The sequence below is a fragment of the Egretta garzetta genome, unplaced genomic scaffold, assembly GCF_000687185.1.
Source record: "Egretta garzetta isolate BGI_Z169 unplaced genomic scaffold, ASM68718v1 scaffold87, whole genome shotgun sequence".
Lineage (NCBI taxonomy): Eukaryota > Metazoa > Chordata > Aves > Pelecaniformes > Ardeidae > Egretta > Egretta garzetta.
The window spans coordinates 2,901,834-2,925,247 of record NW_009260286.1 but is presented as its reverse complement, the minus strand read 5'-3'; the positions used below and the strand labels follow the sequence as shown (position 1 = coordinate 2,925,247).

The 23,414-nt window shown below is 40.7% G+C and overlaps 1 protein-coding gene across 1 annotated transcript in view; it reads right to left on the bottom strand.

Moving 5' to 3' along the window:
* The window catches only part of LDAH (lipid droplet associated hydrolase), a 130,465-nt gene that overhangs the window by 34,320 nt on the left and 72,731 nt on the right, over positions 1-23,414 (bottom strand). The window contains exon 5 of the mRNA XM_009642527.2: positions 6,246-6,486. Within this exon, the coding sequence (XP_009640822.1) occupies positions 6,246-6,486 (241 nt within the window). The remainder of the gene's footprint in view (positions 1-6,245; positions 6,487-23,414) is intronic.

Here is a 23,414-nt window from a genome sequence, read left to right as displayed (position 1 = left end):
GGCTACCTAAGGCAGCCTGCCGCCCCTGGGCAATACCCGGCAGCAGCCAATTCAGATACAGGCAGAAAACATCTTTTAAGAGACAGCCGTAGAGTTACCTGATGTCAGGAAAAGACGACTTCTCTTGAATCCTAATTAGTCAGACGCTAGCGATACCTGCGGTATCATTTTGCCCTCTTTCTGCCCTGCTGGGTATCAAAGGATGCACACAGGGAGAAGAGAGGAGACCTGCTGAGCTCCATCCTTTTTGCCCACCTGCGATGTACCGCACTACACTGTTCAGATTTAACATTATTTAGTTGACGTAGCTATAATTTAGTCACCATGAAATTCTGTCTAGCTATACATCATGTCTGAAATTCTATACATATTTAATTAGAAAAGTAGAAAAATATCCTTGAAGTGATTTCTGCTTTATAGCCAGAAGTTATCTAAAATTCATCAGAAGAAATGAAGCAATCACTTTTTACTACCAGGGCTTTGATTTCAGTCAGCCTGGAAAATCAACTTGAAAATGTACTGGTCTACATTCCAAGATCTGCATGGTTATCCAGTGGCAGGGGGGAGGGAAAGTTTTTATTCTCGTACCCACTATGAAAAACATAGTTGTGAGATTGCAAGGTGCCCCTGAAATCCTTTGTGGTATCACTTTCTGTCTCTACTCAGAAATGCACTGCATTTTTAAACAGATTGTCAGCCTGTCTAGCCAAGGTGGGTTGTGGAAGCTGCTCATGACTAACATATGTGTGTGTGTGTGTGTGTATATATATATAAAAAAAAGTTAAACTAATGGTTAAGCAGGTTCTGTAGATAAACTGTTGCCCTGGGATGTAGGTCTATGCATGGTTTTGCTACTAATCAGCTACGTGATGCTGGGCAATAGCTCATAGCTTGTTTTGAACGTCAGATCCTTTTTAAAATGTGCTAGTACAGTGTGCGAAATAATAAAACCTAGATGAGAATAACGCACAACTCCCGCTTGGCCTTGCCTGTCTCAGTGGAGACTTCCAGTTCCATATGACCAAATCAAAAGAGCTCTGCTTTCTGTGCTGAATTTAGATGTACTCATCATATCTCCTGTTATGTTTAGGAGCTAAATTTTAATTTCAATGCAAAAAAAGAACACCATTTTAATTTGAAAACAAAGAAAGAAAAGTAAACTAAATTTTACCTATGTGGTTATATAGCTTTTTAAAATACTCTTTAGGGGGGCAAAGCCCTCTTATTTCACCATTTCAGGTGAATTTGTTTATCAAGTGCTTACCTAATATTTTAAACACTGTTTTTTAACTCTGAAAAAAGGAGCAGAACGGATGGAAGAGCTACTGAGTGCCACGAATACAACACCACGCACAGTCCTTACCCAAGTCTTTCAGTTAGATAGGTGTTTCTACAGCATTTTAGTCACAGAAAAAGAGCTCTCCAAAAATTTCCCATTTTACTTGTCAGAAAATGGAGGTGGAGGTGTAAAATGGATTTTCAAAGAAGGTAGGAAACAAACAACAGGACTCTCACTAGAAACCAGCAGCTGCAAATTCGAATGTAGCCACAGCACGGGGTAGCTGACTGTCCTGGCAGCAAGGGTGAAGGCTGCAGGGACAACTCAGATCACGGTGTTTTCTGATGTCTGCAGCAAAATGAGCAGCCAGTAGATAAGAGTGGGATTTATCTCCTCTAATTTTGGGTATCTAGTAGAGAGAGGGTCCCTCTGAGGTCAGTAAAGAGAAACAGTCATCTGTAGGGTGCGATTCACCTGTCCTGCTTTAGAAGCCAACTATTTGGAGATATCCGCAGTGGTCAGAGGAAGGCCACCTATAATGTCATATTTAAAATCTCTCTGATTAAGAAGAGAGAACTGGAATAGAAAAGACATGACAACTCCCAAGGCTGGGATAATTCAAACTCAGAATGAAATTTTCCACTTGGCTCCTTGGAGATAAAATTTTAAAATAACTTAGTCAATGTAATAGCTTATGTTCCATTTTCATAGCAACTGGAAGCCTATGTTCCACCGGCTTTTGATACAAATTTATCTCCCAGATGCTATTTGACAGTTCTGCAAATTTTATCCTATGAGAAAGCTTTTTACTCCGCGGCCCTTCAGGGATGTAATTTTGTCACTCGGCACAGCCAGCAGAGAGACAGCGAGACAAGCCGCAATACCTGGGTCGGGACCCTTGCTTCCTATGCAGTCCTATGGAGTGTCTGAAAATGCCTTAGCCCTTTTTTTTCTCTGTAAAATGAGGGAACGTCTTTTTAGTAGGGCCAGCTGTGTTAGGACAAGGGGAAATGGTTTTAAACTAGAACAGGGTAGGTTCAGGCTAGAGGTAAGGAAGAAATTTTTTACAATGAGGGTGGTAAAACACTGGAACAGGTTGCCCAGAGAGGTAGTGGAGGCCCCATCCCTGGGAACGTTCAAGGCCAGGTTGGATGGGGCTCTGAGCAACCTGATCTAGTTAGCAGTGTCCTTGCTCACTGCAGGGGGGTTGGACTAGATGACCACTAGTGGTCCCTTCCAACCCTAAACATTCTATGATTCTATGATTCTATGAAATGTAAACGCTCCACATGAAATCTGAATGTCTTCCTACTTGGAACAAGATAAAATCTGAATCCAGACTCTGAAGTTTAATCTTAGTTCCTTGCCTTCTCACAACATCTCTTGGATGCTTAAACTGGAAATCTACTGTCTCCAGCCTGAACCCGCGTGAAACCCTCGTTTCAGGTTTCTGAGTCCCCTCCTTCCCAACCTGCCCGGATTGCACGAAGCAGACCTCCCCGCGCCCCAGATCTCCGGGCTCCCCCTGCTCCCCGCAGAGGTTAAACAAACAGGGAGATTCCTCCAGGGAAGTCACAGGTTCAAGATCACAAAGGACGCCCTGCGTTTGGGCCAGTTGGGAGGTTTTTCTTGCTATTGTGCTTATCTGTATCTTCACTGTCATCCAGACGTTAACCTCTGACCTGCCAGCCCGCCTCGCGAAAAAGCCTTGCGGTGTTTCCCCATTATGTAATGTCTGTGCTTTTGTGGAAATTGTACAGAAACAAATGGAGGAAGTTTGCCAGTCAAACGGCTGGACAATAAATCCTGTCCAGCATAGACAGAGCGGTTTACTGTCACTGTAAGTCTGCTACTGGCATCTGTCACCGAAGAAATGTTTACAAATTTCCAACGCGCCGGAGTGCCAAAGTATTCCAGCGTTGCAGGACTGTGCATGATTTGTGGAACAACCACCACCGTGCTAGATAGGGGTATCCTTGTTTTGCTAGCCTGAATAAACAGAGCGACAATGTTTCAGATAACTCAAGGTCACTAATGTCCAATTCTTCTGTCTATTCACCTCCTAGGTTTATAAATACAAGTACACAAATGCTAGTTTTTTCATTGTAATGCTTTTTCTGCCCTAAGATATCTTTGCTAGAAATTTAATCCAGGTAGGCAAACTGCCTTCAGACCCCTTTCCTTATTTCTAATAGATCTTTTATTCATTCATACCCTTCCTTGCAATCCATTTTCTTTACAGCCCCTGCTGTCTCTCCTCTTTCTGTGCTATTTCTGTGTTATTTCTGCCCTGTTGGGACACGACGTTCTATTTCGTGACCCTTCTGCACGGTGCCATCGCAATGCCTTCTGCTGCGTGACTGGGGCTTCTACGGATCATCAACCATTAAGTCAGGACAACAGAAAGATGAGTTTGGATAATAAGCAGGAACAAACATAATTTGAAACAGCGGGACAGACAGGTAATATAATTCTTCCTTCACTGACTCTTTCAGCCAAGGGCCTGATTCTGCTGCCACTGAATGGAGCTTTTCACTCTCGGTGTCAAGGGGAGCAGCACTCAGTTTTAGAGTTCCACTATAATTAAGTTTTCAAATCTCATTTCCTTTCAGAGGAGAGAAAACATTGTTGTGACTAAGCTTTGGATGTGGCAACAAATCCCTGGCAGGTTGGTTTGTTTTAACGGACGTATTAGTTTTAAGGAAACTTTTACCATCTTTTCTGCCCTTAATCACAGCTTTTATTACAATTACAGTAATGCAACAGATGTACATGCCAAAGGCAATATGTGTATTTTTAATGAGTTGACATGCAACCTTCCTGGAGAGGAGAAACAACTTCATTTGCTGAACGTTTCTGAACCATATCTAGCAGTTTGTTAAGGGACAAGGAATCAATCAGAAAAACATTTACCACAAATTCAGAGGCTTCGGTAACTCACAGATGAGCAGTCCCATAAGCCAGACCCGGTTGCTGGGCTAGGTTTAGCAAAATTTTGCTGAATGGTAACATTTTTCTATTGTCCGCAAACAATACAGGAGAAGGTTAACAGGCAATATCCGGAAAGCCCTAAGATTATTAATCCACACATGTGGTCCTGAGTCACTGGGCTGTAAAATATCATCAGTTTCCAAAGAAGATCCCAAAGGGGAATTCTGCTCGAGAGAGATGATATCACAAGCCCAAAGGAACTAGTTGCATCAACAGGGACTATTTATGCAAGTTTTACAAGACATTGGCTCAGAGGGGTTTTCATTCTGGTATAATGAATTCAGTCAATAAACTGAACATAGGCAGAGATCACATCCTATGAGTAAAGAGCCTTCAGTCTGGTTTCTTGCCTCAGTTTACCTTACAGCTTGGACACAGATCAGACACTGGTGCACACAGAAAATTGCACCAGGCTGACAGGCAGACATCAACCGGGCTCATTCACCTGGGGACTGAAGAGCTCGGAGAGTCAGGCTCCAACAGCAGCACACAAAATCCGTTCTGTTAAGTAACTCCTGCTGTGACCTGGGCCAAACAGCACTCACAAACAATGCCTGGCCATGCTTTTTTGGAGGTTAATGCAGGCCAAGGACCATTTCCAATACAACCCTGGCTGTGGATAACCTGTTTTGAGAGGTAAAAGTTTATCTTTGGAGACCAGAGAAGGATTCCTGGCTTGTGGAGATGTGACCCCACAGACCTTCACATACCTTTCTCTGAGACCAAATCATCAAAGGAAGAAGCCTGAAAGCCTAGTGTAGGTATGACTGCATGCTTGCTTTCTCCTCGGTCACCATAAAACTGCCATAAATTAATAGGAACTCAAGCAACAAAACATAGGACTCCTATCGGAAATGGAACCTGATTTTGTCAGGGTACTGCAACGGAGCGACTGTCATTACGCCAGGGTTGTACAGCATAAGCGGGGCTGTCTAGGTTTGGCAGTAAGAACCCTCACTGCCCATCCTGCTTTCGGTCTCCATACAGCCCTACAGCGAGCCTCCAACACAGACCGACACGACCACAGATATCTGCGAAAGGCGTAGGACCTCGCTGCAATCACAGTTACTCTGGCACATCTGTTTGGACGATTAGAAGGTAAAATTTAACTGATAGAAGACAGAGCACAACTGGAAATGTAGGAATGTGTTTTTACTACTATTAATGCAATCAAAACTTCCTTCTTGCTATTATTACTGCATTGGCACGTCAATTCTATTCCAAATTGATTTCAACTGCTAACTTAACAAAATACCTGGAGTATAGCACAATCCATATTTTGGTTTTCATTCTAAACTTAACATAATTTATCTGAAATTATTCCTTTTTTAAAGCTGTTTCTCTTGCTAGAATGTGCAAAACATGCATAAGAATATGCACTGGAGGAACGTTAATCTACCTTTCTCCGTATGCCCAAGAAAGCGCTGAAATTCTTCTGTGCATAAAGTAACTTCTATGTGTCTTTGTAGACTGAAGGCCCTTTTCTGAATCTACCAATATTCCAATTCAGATGACAAAATCTATACAGCTGGTTAAACCATAGCTTTAAAAAAAGCAGATGCAAAGAACCCATTGTGAAACCAATTCCCTATTTATTTTCACCATCCAGTATGAATGAAATGCAAAAAGTAAGCAGACATAAATAACATAAAGTAGGTTGTAAAACAGTGTTTTAATCACATGAGATACTGAGTAGTACAGGTCAGAGTTTTCCTAAGAAATATATATACGTATTCTGTGGGGAAATATATTATTTTTTATTTTCCCTTTAAGACTTTTTTTCAAAATTGACTCTTTTGAGATTTTCCTGTACCTATGGTCTTAATCTGAGAAAAGATTAGACTTGTCCTTCAAAACTTATTCATGCTTTAGTATTAAGCTTTTGCCCACAAAACTATATCAACATTTACTAAATAAGACCAATATAAAAGTTGGTGTAACAAAAAAAATTAAAACAAAACCAAAACGTGCTCACCAATGCAGTCCACGCTGAAGAGATTTACGGAGGTTGTTATGGAAGATTCATCACAGGTCTTCATTCCTCGCAGAGCAAACCGCACCAGGGAGGCTTTGACTCCCTCCGGTAGGAAGGACAGCAGGTAGACGGGCATGTACAGAATGTAACGAAGTTTGCACAGCAAAGGGGTCATGAGCTTTCCTTGAGGGGACTGAGCCATACGCTCTATCGTCGGAAACAGCAACACAGAACGAAGAACCTGTCAGGCCATGAGAAAATGACTGTCAGCAAGTCCTACAGCACCCCATCGCAGCCTAGGAGACTTCATTTTTAAACGAGTCTCCGCTTGAAATGAAGTTGGGTTTCCAGGTGCCTCACACCTCAGACACACAGGCAGGCTTTGTGGTGTGCCCAGGTTAAATTTTTTAAAAACCGAAGCAAACAAGAAGGTGGTTATGAAACGCTCAGCTCTATCGGTTTGGAAACCAGTGCCGAGGAGTGCGAGCGGAGCCCCTGGCTCTGGGAGGAGGGTGACCCCACCAGAGGGCAGCAGGCAGGAACCGTCACCGCAGGCCAGGCGGGTTTTTTATGTCAGCAAAAGTACACTGCTTTTCCTTTCATCTGGTAAACTACTGTCTTTAAGTAAACCAAAAAAAGCAAATTTAAAAATAAAAAGTCAGCCGCTGTGATGGTAACTTTGCAGTTCGACAGCACCGGGGGGTTTCAGTTTGCAGTTCACCATCGGTAAACTTGGTGAGAACAAGAGTCGAAGCACACGGCCCCTTCACTGAGATGTGCACAGTGGTGCACGGTGCTGCTTCTTATATGTTATAACAAAGTAAGACATATCCTAAAGCTGGCAATTATTTTATGATGTGAAAATAGAATACCCCGTAGCCTTAAAATAGAATGAAATTGATTAAAACCCCCACCCACGTTAACCAAAAGTGAATTAATACACCTACTCTCAAATATATTTCGATGTTAAGATCAAAGAAATATTCTAAAAGGATACCTGCCACTTTTTCCAGGAAGTAAAATCATACACAAGAATTCATATAGGAAAAACCCTCAAAGACACACAACTACAGTACCTAATAGAAGCATCAAGAAGGCAAAATAAGGCAGATTCTGGATATTACATTTGCAGATGATTAGGTATAAATCACCCTGCTTTGATGGTGACTCAATGTAAATAAAACAGATGTGGTTATGTACGTCTGCTTACTGCACATATTCTATATATTGCGCAAAGTAGATTAATATTCTTGTAAAAAATATTCTAAAATAATTGTCTTTACTCTCAGATGAGACTCAGCTAACGTACGCCGCTGCATCTGCGTGCACTGGCGCTGGCCTCAGCAGCCGTCCAGCGGAAGGCAGGGCACGCCGCCGGGAGATGCTTACAAGATCTGGGCACTGTACCCAGCAAACAAGAAGAAATCCAGGAAAGATCAGTAACTTGCCATAGTGTACTTTCTACAATATTTTAAAAGCAGACTTTGAAAGTGCTATTTACATTGAATACAGAACTATTTTAAGAAAACCTTCTACTTCCCAGCTGATACTGCTTTGGTTTTAGACAAAGAAAAATACATTCTCAGGGAAATCAATCCCGGGCCTCTTTTTATTGAAGGCAACCAGCAGCTGAAGTATAGGAATGCAAGACTTGTACTAAATTATATGGTAGTTTCGTGATTTTTCAGCTAGGAGCTGAACTCAAACTGTTGTGATCTAAAGCAGATTTGACCTGCGTTCCCAGGCACACATTAATCCTTTGACGTTACAGTTTATAGATACAGGATTAGTTGCTTGGAGTGCTGTACTAACCACTGGGGGAAGTTGCTAAACCTTGGAAGAAAGAGGACAAACCAAAAAATCTGTTACAACAGCCCGTGCACTCCTGTTTAATGAAACACAAATTACAGAGATGGTGGCAAGGTGGAGGATAATCTTATTTAATGTCTTTCTTCCTTTAAACTTTTGCAGACAGTAGTAAATAAATGTAAAATTCATATTTTTCAAACACACATCAACTATTTCTTAGTTTACTGCTAGTTTCCAGAGACAGGATTTTGAAATGTGCATTTGCCTGCAGAATTGCTTAGAGATGTAGTTCAACGTCTTTGCAATACAACTGTGGATACAACAGATTCAACATTTTATTACAATGACACACTCGTTCATAAAAAAGTACGTCATATTTGTGTCTTGAAGTAAGTGAAGTAGAAATACACAGATAAAATGAAGGAAATTAATGAGATTCAAATGCTCAACATCAGTTAATAATTTTTTTACTTTTCAAATGCCAGAATCTTATCTATAAGCGATTTACACTAGCTGAAATCAAGTAGGCGGCACAGAATTATATTTAAGCTACGACTTTTAGAATTATTATAAGACCAGTCATTCTGAAGATGGAGGACATTGCCTATCATAAGTGCCAGGTGTTGTCACACCTATGTGTACCACAGTACATACCATTAAGTAATGTGTAAAGGTTAATGACCCCTTTATTTATGGATACCCTTCTCAAACTTAACGACAGAAGTTTCTTGTGATAAAAATCAGGCAAAATACAAAAAAATATTACACATTACTAGAGAGAGAAATCCAGATTCACCTGGTTTATATTGCCCCCAATTCAAAGTCCAGTGATTTTTATCGGTTAAGCACATGGGAAGGCAGAGAACTGGGCAACTAGAAACACCAGTCACAGAGACCTGAGCACATCTGGGGATATCTGAAAGTTGGCCAGTAAATCTCCCAAAGGCAAACACACCCCGTGCCCATGAGTCGCTGAGAGCTGTGGGTTGTATCGCCTACCCATGCTGGGCTTCAGGCAACCTGATAAAAACAGCTCATGTTTTCTTACGTCATACTGGGATTGTCACTGTTGATTGTTGTGACAATAAACAGCATTTGTAAAACTGTCATTTAACTTATTTAACAGTTATTTATTTAACATACGATTAAACGACAAGATTTCAACACTCAGGATGACGCATGCATTAAAGTTCACTGTGTAAGGCATAGCTGCTCTTCGGGTTAGTCACCAGGCAGCTGCTTCTATTTTCATCATTAATTTTTAACTCTTTAAATTGTATAGGGCTCAAAACCTGAACGGTTCAAGGGACTATAATATGATGCCGCTTGTTGCAAGTTTTAGGTCTTGTTAACAACAAAAAGCTAACGCTATCTGCAGGCTCTTCACATAATTCAATGTGGGTGCCAAGGCAGCTCCTAGTCCCTAGGCCAGTGGTATACATATATATATATATTGCTGAAAAAATGAACAGGGCATGGCCTGAGCATGTGTCCAGAGAACAAACTGGCCTAGAAGCCCAGTATGTTCTGCCCTTTATTCCTTCAGCACACACCACAGCAGGCAAGCGTGGGGACTTTTGGAGTTCCACTTTTGTCACTGTTTATATATTTGGGTGTCTGGAGCTATCAGTCCATCAACTTCAGGTAGGTATGACCTGCACAGTAAATTTTACAAGACAGAAGGAAGAGAAATGACTTATTTCATAGGAAAAGTGCGCCCTCAAGGCAAAGAATATTAAATGCCCATTGCCTGAAAGCAGGGCATTGACCAAAGAGCTTTGTTTAGGCAGGATCCTTACATGTGTACGATTTATTTCATGTGATCATTGCTTCATATAAATCACAGAATCACAGAATCGCAAGGGTTGGAAGGGACCTCAGGAGATCATCTAGTCCAACCCCCCTGCTAAAGCAGGCTCTCCTGGAGCAGGTTACACAGGACTTCATCCAGGCGGGCTTTGAATATCTCCAGAGAAGGAGACTCCCCAACCCCCTTGGACAGCCTGTTCCAGTGCTCTGTCACCCTCAAAGTAAAGAAGTTTTTCCTCATACTCAACTGAAACCTCTTGTGCTTCAGTTTGTGCCCATTACCCCTTGTCCTGTCCCTGGGCACCACTGAGAAGAGTCTGGCTCCATCCTCTTGACTTCCACCCTTAAGATATTTGTATGTGTTGATAAGGTCCCCTCTCAGTCTTCTCTTCTTCAGGCTGAACAAGCCCAACTCTCTCAGCCTTTCCTTGTAGGAGAGATGCTCCAGCCCCTTTATCATCCTAGTTGCTCTCCTCTGGACTCTTTCTAGGAGTTCCTCATCTTTTTTGAACTGGGGAGCCCAGAACTGGACACAGTACTCCAGGTGGGGTCTCACCAGGGCAGAGTAGAGGGGGAGGAGAACCTCCCTCGACCTGCTGGCCACACTCCTGTTATGTTAAAGGCTTCCTCCAAACTACCTACATAAAGAACATATACCTTCCTGCACACCCGGGCTTTCCATCCAGCTTTTAATCTATTTAACACAAGATGACAAGGTGACAACTGAGTACCTTTGAGTCTTCATGGGATAGTGGTTTATGTCAACATGGTTTTGGATTCGCAGAAACAGTTGGAAGTTTTTTAGTTTCAATGAAAATGAGAACAGAGTACAAAAAAGACAATTAAATTTACAACAAGCTGTTGTTTATCACGGCACAATTTAATAGTTTCAACCACACCGGCAGAAGATTTTCGTAAAATGTTTAAATGATTTCTTTATAAAAACACTGAAGTATACATCAGATCAAGCCAAGAAAAAAACACGCTATTTTTTTTTTATTAATGCCTTCTCCTGAAAGAGTTGAAAGACATTTGTCAGCCATGGTTTGAAGTTTGGGCGGGTAATACTACTTGTCACAGGGCCTGGTAAACGACAGCGCTGAGGATATAACACCACGCTTACAAACTGGATGCCACTTACAGCCAGTATTCAGAAAAGTGACTTGATTTTCAGAGCTCTCAACTCCTGTGATGCCAACGAGAGAAGCTCAGTATTTTTGAAATTAGGCAGTTTTGATTACGCACAAGAAATGTTGGTTACGGGTCCCGGCACCTCAGGCGCCCCCTCCCGAGATGGCACCGGCGCTTCCGCTGAGGGCCCGGAGAGCTGCGACACCGCGCCGCTTGCTCCTAATGCCGACGGACGTTCTGCTCCGAGAGACAAAACGGGAGAGAAAAGCAGGCAGGACCTGAAAAGGCAGACACTGACCGACAGAAAGGAGTAGGAGCCATTTTAAAGATTTTTTTTTTCAGAAGAGACCCCAAGTAGATGAATTCATTAATTACAGCCAGGCTTTGTCAGTCCTGTACCTTGGCTCTTGAGGGACAGATCGTCCCTGCCCATGACACCTTGCAGGCATGGTCAGATCTCTCTACCGAAGTCATAAACCAGCAAGACTCTGAGCCACTGAAGAAAATATTGCTCGTACACCACCAGAAAGTGATGCTTCTGCAGAAATAACCCGATGGCTCGCTCTGCTTTAACGGCAGAAGCAGCAGTCACTGGAGGCTCACATTGACTTTTGAGCGGGGAAGGCTTTGGAAAGTATTTGCTCCTGCTACATAATCTGTTATTAATCACCAGGTGTGCAGAAATGGTTAATATAATAACCACCGACAAAAAGAATGTAAGGCTCAGATGCTGCACCGGTTCCACAACTCAGAGGCCACAAGGAACTCCAGAGATCAAATCAGTGGGCAGAGGCAGGGAGTGATCTACTGCGTTTTATAACCGACCCGTCGCACCGACCGGTGCTCAGTGAAGAAGCACAGAACGGCAGGCGTTGGAAGGGACCTCGGGAGGTCATCCAGTCCAACCCCCCTGCTCAAGCAGGCTCACCCAGAGCAGGTTGCTCAGGACATCGTCCAGGTGGGCTTTGAGTATCTCCAGAGAAGAAGCCCCCACAGCCCCGCTGGGCAGCCTGTTCCAGGGCTCTGTCACCCTCAGAGTGAAGATGCACCCAAGCATGCTCCTGCAGCTCGCCCGCAGGCCCGGCAGCCACACACCCCTGCTCCCCAGCAAGGGCATCCCTACGGGCGCAGCTTTGCACGGGGCTGGAAAGAGAACGAGCACAAGCAAGGAAGTTTCATCTAGAATTCCTCCAAAACCCTATGAAAAGCAAAAGCTGTTTCTCTGTCAAAAGTAACACTTCTTTTGATATATTTCACGTCATCTCATATATTAGTTTATTATTCCTCTGTTGTGTTGGCAGAGGAAAAGCTATTATCTGTCAGGTGAAACCTAGTAAATTTTTCAAAGATAACATAATGATGCACTTAATGGTAATCTACAGTCTACCCTTGACACGGAGTGCCACATTAATCACAATTTCTTTTACTCAGTATGCAGAAACCTGCAGGCAAAACGACGAGGGTCAGGGAAGTATTCCCTGCTTTATCACCACAGCTGCGCCGAGCAGGTTTCCAAGAAAACACACAGGACAAACCAGACAGCATTGGCTTGGGCTTTCCTCTCACCAGAGTGGGACTTTCAGGACTTGCCAGTTCACTTTTCTTAGTCATGAATTATATATAATAACAGCACTGCCAGCACAGGTTGTAGACTCCTCAGGAGAACGGGAGCTGATGTAATCTGCCTGGGGGTAGGAAAGAAAGGCTTTTTTTTACACATCCTGGGGAAAAAAGGGTAGCATTTATTGCAATCCAGAATGTTAAAGCAAATATAATACAATATAATATAATATAATATAATATAAAGTTATATTTTAAAATCTTGAATAATTTCTTCTTCAGCTGTTCAAGATGCCATTTGGTTTGTTTTATCAGCAAGCTGTATGTCACAGCTCAATATCAACAAACCCACATGCTTTCATTACAGCAAAAGAACTAAAGAATGAACACAAGTGACAAAAAATTATTGCACACCTGGTATGACGTAAGAACATACTGTGTGCACTTCCTTCTATTTTATTTTATGGATCTCCTGTGTTCCTAAGCAAAGGTTTGGGCATATTAAATAGGTAAGCGAAGAAGTATCTCAAACACAGTTAATAGAGAATCTTATCACTTAAAATTTCAAAGTGCTTTATAAGATATAAGTCCCACAGAAGTCTTAGCATGCTTTTTAAGGACAAATAACCCCAAAATCAGGAAGTCAGGGGACTCCACGTGAAAATATACATTGTGAAAGTAGGACGATTTAAAACAACTGTACGGTAATTTGCAATCCTCTGCTCTAACCAAAGCTTACTTTTCTGGGTAACCAAACCACTTCTGTAAAACAAAGTGGTAAAAAAAATTGTAAATAAAAACATTTTGTAGAAAACTTGCTATTTTTTTACCATGAACATCACGGTGGCTTAGTTTATAAGTGGCTGCTTAGTTTGAGAGTCTTCTGTTCCCATCTTCTAAAGCCCCCTCCCAACATGCTGCTGTGAGGCAGGGGCACGTACACTTGATTTCACACTTCCAGCTTAAACTTTCTGTATTTCCTATTTGCCACTGCCCAAATTTTCACTTTGGCATCAGATTAATTTAAACTTTTCTATTCCTTTCATTCCGGACTTCTCATTGTGTTACATATAATCTGTGAGATTAAGTGACAAAAAGAAGGATTTTTTTTTTATTTTCTAAGAAAATTCTTTGTATGTAAGGAGCATAATCTGCTCCCTGCAGAAGTTAATTTGTTTTCCAAACAAAAGCACAGTTAGTGTATGTAACTCTGTGAGCATGGTATTAAAACTCGAAATAATACACTTAAATTTTCTCTGATGGGCTGAAGGAATTCTTGCTCCCTAGGAAAAGCAAACTTTTTGAGCGCCACTAACAGCATCACGGCAATGTCTGCCAGCTCAACTTTACTAAGGGGTATTTGAGTTTTCATAGCTTGAGAACAGATTGGATCAAGACGCTTGATCACAGGACCTTCTGGTAGCTTTCACAGGCAAAACTGAAGATCCAGCTAAGGACTGAGTTTTTCAATTAGCCGTATCATAACTTTCACTGATACACAGAAAAAGTTCTCTACTGCTTTTCTATTACTTAGTGAAGCAAAGTTTGCATTTGCATCTAAGGATGTGACAGTAGTTTGCTTAGAAATCAGAAACTTATTACATATTTGGTCAATGTTTGCAGATCTGGCCTTCAAATTACAGACAGGCAGTAGAAGAGGTCATCGTGGCTGTCACTACCTCTCCTTTCTAGCTAGACTGCAGTTTCCAGTGAATGTAGTGCTTTAGTACATGTCAAAACAGCTCTCTGAGATCCAACCTGGGTATCTGCTTCATGATGCTGAAGGCAATTTTTCCAAGCAGAAGTACAGAAAAAAAACCCAACCAACCAAACAAAAAAACAACCCCAAAATGGAAAGAAGCAGCATAATAATGAGGTTCTGTTAAGTTAAATTTGGTACTTTAATTATACAGCTCATAGAATGAACTCAGAGGCTACTGCTATCTTTAAATATGCCCAGGAAAAACAATCTAAAGCATGAATAAGTGGGAAAAAACCTGGCAAGTAATAAAGCTGAAAGGACACATGGGAGATGGTGAACAGCAAATGATATGCAAGTTTGCAATACGATATGGTGCAGAAAGCAAGCGAGAGAGCAGCTCTGCAAGTTAATGCTACATATAGTGAGGAAACACATCAGGAACACCAGAGGAAGCTCTGTCTCCCTGGGAGAGAATGCAGATTGCATTCTGTGCTGTACACCTTCAAAGGGAAAATTTCAACCAAAAGCCAGCCACAAATATTGCATAAAATCAATGAAGGGCTTGGATGATAAAATTTTTAAAGAAAGTGGTATACCTCTCTCTCTCTCTAGATATATGAGTAGCTTGTCAAAGTGGGAGCAAAGAGGCAATGGGGTGGAGAACTCCACTAGTTTTTAAGGGCTATGAACGCAAAGGATGAGGAATAGTATTTTTGCTGGGACAATGACATATGTAGATGTGATGGAAAGAAATTAAAAAATTCAACTGTTAAAGCAGGGATCAGAAGTCTATGTTGACATCAACTTTTATGCTGCACCAAGCTATCAGGTCCCAGCTGTAGAACCATTACCGATAGGAATGGTACAAGAGAGAGAATTGCCACCTTATACAGATAAGACAGACGTTCTCGATTTCCAAAATCAGAGCACTGTGTCAGAAAGCTGTAAAAAAGTTAACGTAAGGCCTGATAATGTTATTTATGCATTCACTTCTCTCATGCAACTGCATTGTCCTGCGACTACAGCAAATTACATACATTGACTAAACTAATAATCCAAGAAGAATGAAAAGTAAATGAGTTAACTTAAAATGTGCGGTCTTTTTTCTTTCTATCCGTCTTTTTGTGTAAATGGTTACCACATTAAAAAAAAAAAAACTAATTAAAGTGTGTTTCAGTCATACAGCAAGCTGGCAGAATCTTTGCAGAGTGGTTATGCCCAGGAAAGAAACATACCCTTTCAGAAGAAAACCGATCAAATGTTATTCGCAAAGTTTTTACCCCTCCTCCAAAAAATCAGAATGAAACATGAAGTTGAGAACACTACAGAAAAAATATTTCTCTCTAATTAAAAGAATTCTGTTAATAAAATGAACTTTTTAACACTCCAGCATGAGACTGATCATTAAACCCGGTCCACAACCATTCTGCATTTCCTTCCCATCAAGCCACAAGAAACCCTCCAAGCACCCAGTGACATATTTTATGATGTTTTGGAAAAAGATCCAAACCCCCAAAACCAATGAGCCGGCACAGGCTGAGGATGGCAGACTCAGTACTACCACTGGCACAGGCCCCCTTTTCTGATACGGAACTCATTAAATTAAAATATTAAAAAAAAATCCCAGGAAAGGATTTTTTTTCAGCCAACAGAAAATGCTACCAAAACAAAACACAGAGATCAGTGCCAATGGAGAATTCCTTTGTGATTTCAGTTCTTTGATGAATTTTATTGTGAGCATGTAAGCAAGACACACCAGTTGCCATCTAAAAGGTTTTCAGCATTATGGGGAACACTTTGTACACTGCCTAGCTGTGGTCAATCTTTACTGCTTCCAAGGAAGGCAACCGAGGCCACAGAAGCTATACCTCAAGTCAGGGCAACTATGGGAAAGGGGTTTAGGTACTGAAATATAAGACATACTTTATACTAATAATTAAATTTCATACATATATATATAAGAATGACATTTACAATATATAACTTAAATATATGAACTTATATAATTACACACGGTGCAAAAACTACAGCAACCATAACAAACATACTCTCTTATCTTTTTTACAGTCCTTTCCATTAACTGCTCGCGTTCACTAAAACCAATATAGTTGTCTTGCTGTTATTTATTTAGATGATTAATTCAGATTTAATATTTTTATGTCCAGAAACCAGTTTCTAATTTTCAAAATTATTTACATCCATCTGACCCCATGTAAGTATTGCAGTCTAATGTAACATAATAGATAACAGCATAACAATTCTACTTTTTCTCTGTATTTGCTCCTTGTAATGTTTATAGAAGGCACTCATATACATATTCTCTGTTTAATGAGGTTAAATAAGCCCAGACAGCCTGAGCTCCTCCCATAATTTAGGTTCATTATTATCTTCCTAGGCCTTCCCTCTATTTAATTCAGTCTGAATTCCTCTTTCTTGAACACAGCTGGCTAGCACCTTGTGCAATAGTACTTATGCTTTTCTGTCCTATAAACCCTATAAAAAATGCATGAGTTTTCTCCATGGTGGCATGTCATTCATCTTCACCAGGGCACTGATGGAGACCCTTAGCCCTTTACTGTACACTGTTACTCCACACATGCAGTGAGAAAAACAGGCTTTTCTTAAATCTTATCTGTGCAAATACGACTCAAGAGATGCATAAGAAACAGTAAATACAGAGAATATGAAGACAACATTTTTAAGTCCCTCTCCTGCACACCCAGACTTTTAATTCTTACAATATGTGTACACCAGACGAGGCTGCCTCCTTAAAGTGCTCTGTTGACATGGTTGCCTTCTTAACCTTCTCACTCTTGTTCCTTGGCCAGATTGTCACTCAAAGGTCAAACTAGAGCACAGTCAGCAAAAGCTGAGGCAGGGGAGAAGTGGTAGCCAAGCTCCAATCAATGTCTCCTCTAGAGATCTGCAGAGCAACTAGAAATTCATAACATACTTCTAACAAAACAATATTGCCTTAATATTGTGTTGTATCACATCCTAAGCTCAGGTTGGCTGCGTGACAAGGTCTGTTTCCTGTTCGAATGCCGCTTTCTGTTTATCTTTGCCTGATGTCAGGGATGTCTCTGCCTCTTGGCATCCGACGTGTTCTCCTTTGTTCATACTTGACTTCATGTTTTTATAGTTAATATTACTTACGGCATAGTCTAATAGATTGGGATATCCAATCCAATCCAATTCCTATTCTGGATTTGAACAAAACAGACAAAATGAGAATTATGTATGTGTGAGAGAGACCACTCTTGTTTCTCTGTGACCGCAGGTACAACCCATGCAGACCCCTTCTCACCTCTGTAAAACTTCATGACTATTACTGACATTAAGGGAGCTAGTCAGCTTAGATATGGTGAACTTATAGCTGGAAGACAGGGACGGGGAGACAAATGAAGCCCCGAATGGTTAGCGACCTGCTACACCACTTAGACACGTCTAGCCCGTGAAGCAGGATGGGATCCACACAAGGGTAGCGAGAGAGCTGGTGGAGGTGCTCCCCAAGCCACTTTCCATCCTTTATCAGCAGTCCTGGCTAACTGGGGAGGTCCCAGTTGACTGGAGGTTGGCAAATGTGAAGCTCCTCTACAAGAAGGACCGGAGGGAGCATCTGGGGAAATACAGGCCTGTAAGCCTGACCTTGGTTCCAGAGGTTATGGAGCAGATCATCTTGAGTGCCATCACGCAGCACGTTCAGGACAACCAGGTGATCAGGCCCAGTCAGCATGGGTTTATGAAAGGCAGATCCTGCTTGACTAACCCGATTTCCTTGACCAATATTTGTCAGCAGCAAAGAGTCTCCTTAACTCAGCTGTGTAACTAGCACAGCTTTGGTTCTACTCTATGTGGTAAAAAGAAGAGAATTTAGCAGAAAAAGCAATCAGTAGGACGCCTTGAAAATAAAAGTTAATGTTCCTGTTCCACACCATTTTAAAAATTATACTTTCTCCCAGTCTGTCCATCAATCACTCATACTAACTTGGTTTCCTACATCCAATATGTCCAATATTATCATATAAATTACACCTCCTTCAACACCTGAATTTGACCCACTATGTTCAAATACATATAAACCACACATTTTTCAACTGAATGAAAACTTGGTTTTATTTTTTTACTGTTTTCTTTCAGATTCTACCTGATGATATAAATAGCAGGCAATATTCTCATCTGTTTAAAATGCTCTACAGTGATCACAAGGTTTTTCCCTGTCCTGGCACCCTCTTTATTTAACATACATTATCCAATTTTATTTGAAGGACATCTTTAATGCCCCAAGCCTCCAGTGCTTCCTGGCTGTTCCACTTGGATGGAAACAAAATTCAAGGACCAGCATTTTTTTTTTTTTTAATGTGTTTGTATTTCAAACTGTGGTCTTTAGTGTAACAATGAATACAGAGCTGGGTGCAATGATTACATCCTCAGGTATGTATGCCTGAGTGTCATTTGCACCAAGGTGAGGTGTGACTACATTTATGTCTACTTTAAGGCCACTTTCCACTGACTTAGCATAAATTCAATTCTGAGCCTTATATGTTGGAATCCTGCATCCAAACTCACTGGACCAGCCGTATGAAGAGTCCTTTTAAAATGTGAATCACAATCAGGCTTCTACAGTATTAACGTAATATTATTAGGAGTATACTAAAACTTCCTCTGCAGAGTTTAATTACAGAAGAACTAAAATGGGATGAAAATAACTCAGGATATATCTTTCAGTAGTAAGAAAGTGAGAGGCATGGAAATCTTGGTAGCATTTAGCTTTAGCTGCTAAGAGTAAGAAATTACCTTTGCCAACAATGGTCACAAGCAGAGTAAACGATGAGGTAGAGCCCTAAGGAGACTGCAGCATGCCTGATATCCTACTGAATGCTTCTGGTCCCCCGTGATTCCATCTACCGTACGGCTCAGTGTGTGATCTTGCTCTTGTTGAAACCAGTGGCAAAATTTCCCTAATTCTACCCCGTGAATAAATTCTTATTAAAGGATTTATTCTTCAGTTATTAAATATGACAGTCTACAGTCAAAGTAGATCTCAACAAAGACACAACATTCCCAGCTCTAGAGACCAAGACTGTTTTATCTATTCTTGGATAGGCAGATGAAGACCATGGCTGCTGTAAAGTATTTATCATGGTAGTTGACATAATGACCTCTTGGACTGACCAGTAAATTGAGACCTTTGACAATTTCCTTTGAAATCAATTCGCTTTCAATCACACCTTTCACCAGGTTGTCAGTATCTTCCATAACACCTGATTTCCAATGTTGAAACCTGTTTAATGGCAACAGGAGAGGGATCATCCACACCTCACCTTACAAGCGGGTCACGGCACAGGAAAAAATTATCTGTTGTTTCACATTATTTGAAATACTTTCCAGTAAGAAGTACTCCTAGAATTTTTCCAGATGAAGCCCAGAATTCTGCTAAGCATACAAAAGACTAGAACTCAGAAGAGTTCTCTGCAGACACTGCAAATTACTTCTCAACAGGTCAGCTCTACATACTGAACTATTTGCAAATTATTAAAAATATTAACCACATAGACTGTTCATTACATTTACAAGTCTCACAGGGCTGAAATGCAAATTACTCTGTACTACAAATATTTGGGTAACCGAAAACCTGCCCAAAATGTTTGGGGAAAAAAAAAGGAAAAAGCCTTTTTATGGGTTAAGGTAATAATGAGAAAACTGTTCTCCCAAAAATCTGTATCTTATTGTTGGACTGAAAATAGTTTAATAGAGAAAATATTCATTGACAGAGCAGTATTTTACATAGAGAATTAAGCCCCATCAAAGTAGGCAATATCATTCCATCTACAAGGGAAGTGCCAAAGGAGATGGCCAAAATTTGCAACGGTGTGATAATACCGGCAGGGATGGATTTGTTGCTATTATGATTAAAGCATATAAACAGAAGAAGATTAGGAGGGGTGAGAGTGAAAAGAGAGGAAGAATAGTTTATTGGTTGGAAGAAGGGCAGGGAGAAGCTTATGTTGGAATGCAGTGTCACAGTTACACACCATAAAGCTTTCAGTTGCTCCCATTACATGAATGTCAGAACGCAGCTGCCACTTTCCAGGAGAAATTCTTTCCGTTTTCATTTTGGAAGTAGAGGGTGGGATTTTTTTTTTTCAGTGTAGCACTCCCATGAGATCACTGCAGTGCATCTGCAGGTAACCTTGCGGTACATGGACTGGTAAATGTGATCCTCGTAGACATGATTTGGGACACTAACCACTTAAGATGAACCAGTAATATGCCCTTAAATTGGAGAGACAGCTCAACAAAAGAAAGTATTAAGAATCAGATTTGCTGATGTCGTGAACCAACTGCTTTCACAGTCATCAATGTACAGACATACCTACCAATAAACCTCAATGACAATCCATTCAGTTTAAGGAAAAGTGGTTGAACAAGGTAAATGAGAAACCAGCCCTACAATTATAATCTCATTTTGCTGATGAAAAGGGAAGGCCTTGATTTTCCATCTGTGCCTCGAGATCCTTGGACTTCTGTTTTTAAGTGCTCCATTTAAGGCATTTTAAAGGGGTGTATTTCACCACTCACTGAAGTCAGCCCTAAAAATCCAGTCAACCCAAGCCCATATCCCTGCTTGACTAGAAGGGTTAGTAGATAGATAAGGAAAGCTGAGCTGACATTTGATGTTGGAAGGATTTCAGTCCATTACCACTTTAAGCATTTTAAGTGGCTTATTTAATGATGTTCTCTGGAGGAAGACGAGCAGAACGAGTCCTGAGTTTGTGATATCAGTGAAGAACAGATGGATGAGTGAGTCAGGATGTATACACTGAGAAGAAATGGAACACAAAGCTGAACTTTGTATTTTTATCCAAGGAAGAAAAGAAATGAGGAATATTTGAGGTTCAGGATAGAACTTATATCCCAAAGTGTTGTCAGGGTATTGGAAGAAGCGAAAAAGAGAGGAGAGAGTGAGGAATTCCCTCAGTCAGTTCGTTTTTCCATCCTTGCATTGACTTTCCCAGAACTGTAAGCATTTTAAATAATAAGGGAAAAATACAAAATTCCTTCCAATACTGTGGACTGATTCTAGCCTTAATTATTATGAAAAATGGAATATAGGCAGGAATATGCTAAAAGAGCAAAATTATCATATCTAATGTATCACACAAATAAAACTGGTGATGGGTAGGACATGTTTTATTGCAACTGAGAGCAAGAATTTGGAGAATACCTTTCACTTGCCAATGCCAGATAAAAAGTCTGAACTATGCCAGCTGCCATTAAAGGTCAAAAATCAAATTATATTTATTGAGATCTGGGGTTTGTACCTTTCATTTCGGTAAAATACACTTACAGTAGTCATACTGCTGTTTCAAAATAGAGGAGCAGAAATTTAATGTTTTCAAGACCAATTAGGACTCAGTGAATTCTACTCCTTAAACAGAATTATGCTTCGCTTTGGAATTTGAAATGGAGTGGAATGCTCTTACAGTTTTCCAGTGACTAGAAATGTAATAAAGTTATTAGAAGCATATTTTCATTAACATTAATTGAACTTCCTTACGGGACTCCAAAGGTAAGAAGTTTATTAAACTCCTGGACTTCCACTTAAATGTATTATTAACACTGAATTCCATGTGAAAGGGCAAACTCCAATGACTTTTTTTTCCAAAATGTCATAGTTAAGACTTGTATCCGAAGAATAGAAATCAGACATTTCAAATACTTATATACTGATATAAATGGAAAAGGAAGCGGACTTGTATTACATTTAATTTTGAAAAGAACCTCAGTCGGTGAGTGACTCTTAAGAAGAAATCTAGGGCTTTAGTTCTCTAAACATAGGTGTAGTCACTCAACATGTCCTTGGGTATCTGAAAAGACCTATCGTGGCATTGGCAAAAAATTCCCTAAAATAATCAGTAATCACAGAAATATGAAAAAGACAGGGAAAAGAAAGTTCTCCAGTATTTATCTGAACTTAATTCAACAGCGTATTAGAAATGCCCTAAATGCAGTGAATGCACAATCTAATCTAAGCTCAGAGATTTTATAACAGTTTTGTATAAAGTTTGTGTCTTTTTCCGATTCCTTTCACTCCTGCAGTGCACTCTTCAAACAGGACACACCATTCTCGGTATAGAAGCTAATGCAGAGGAATTCTTTTTTTCCACTCTAGCCTTGAAAGTAAGCATCCCTAGACTTTACTGTAAACCATGGGGAATGAACAGATTAACAATATGGCAGAGTAGGAAATATTTCAGCTGGGCTTGTTTAGCCTGAAGAAGAAAAGACTGAGAGGGGATTTCATCGGCACGTACAAATATCTTAAAGGTGGATGTCACGAGGATGAAGCCACTCTTCTCAGTAGTGCCCAGGGACAGGACAAGGGGCAATGGGCACAAAATGAAACATAAGAGGTTTCAGTTGAATATGCAGAAGAACTTCTTGACTTTGAGGGTGACAGAGCACTGGAACAGGCTGCCCAGGGGGGTTGTGGAGTCTCCTCTGGAGATATTCAAACCCAACCTGGATGATGTCCTGTGCAACATGCTGTAGGTGACCCTGCTTTAGCAGGGGGGTTGGACTGGATGATCTCCCGAGGTCCCTTCCAACCCTTGCCATTCTGTGATTCCATGATTCTGTGATTTTTAATTGCAATGCTGCCCATTCTAAGTAACCTCTTCTAACTAGAAGATCCAAACCAAGTCCTTCCTCACTGCTTGAGTACCTGTATAACATACAATGCAAGGCAAGAGCTGATGAAGCAGTTCAACTTCTTTGCTGAGAGCTCAGGACTGCCAGCGAAATTACATTTTTATATGGAGCTTCTAGGAACAGATAATGGTTACTAGAGTTATAGCCATGCTCAAAGTTTAACTGCGTTTGCAACACAATGTCCCTTTATATGCTTCTTCCATGAACAATTCTTTAATGCCCTAATTGACCGCTTTCCCCTTTTCACTACTCAATTTTAAATTAGCTTGAAAACTGCTGATTTCTGGCTCTATTGTTGTCTATAAAAACATATTAATTACCACAGAAAAACAAAACAAATTCAAGCTATGTGTGACATATATTGATACTGAATTTTGATCATTTGGTCCAACTCGCCGAAGGCACGAATCTCTGATTTTCAAGTGGTTATGCACATACATCTG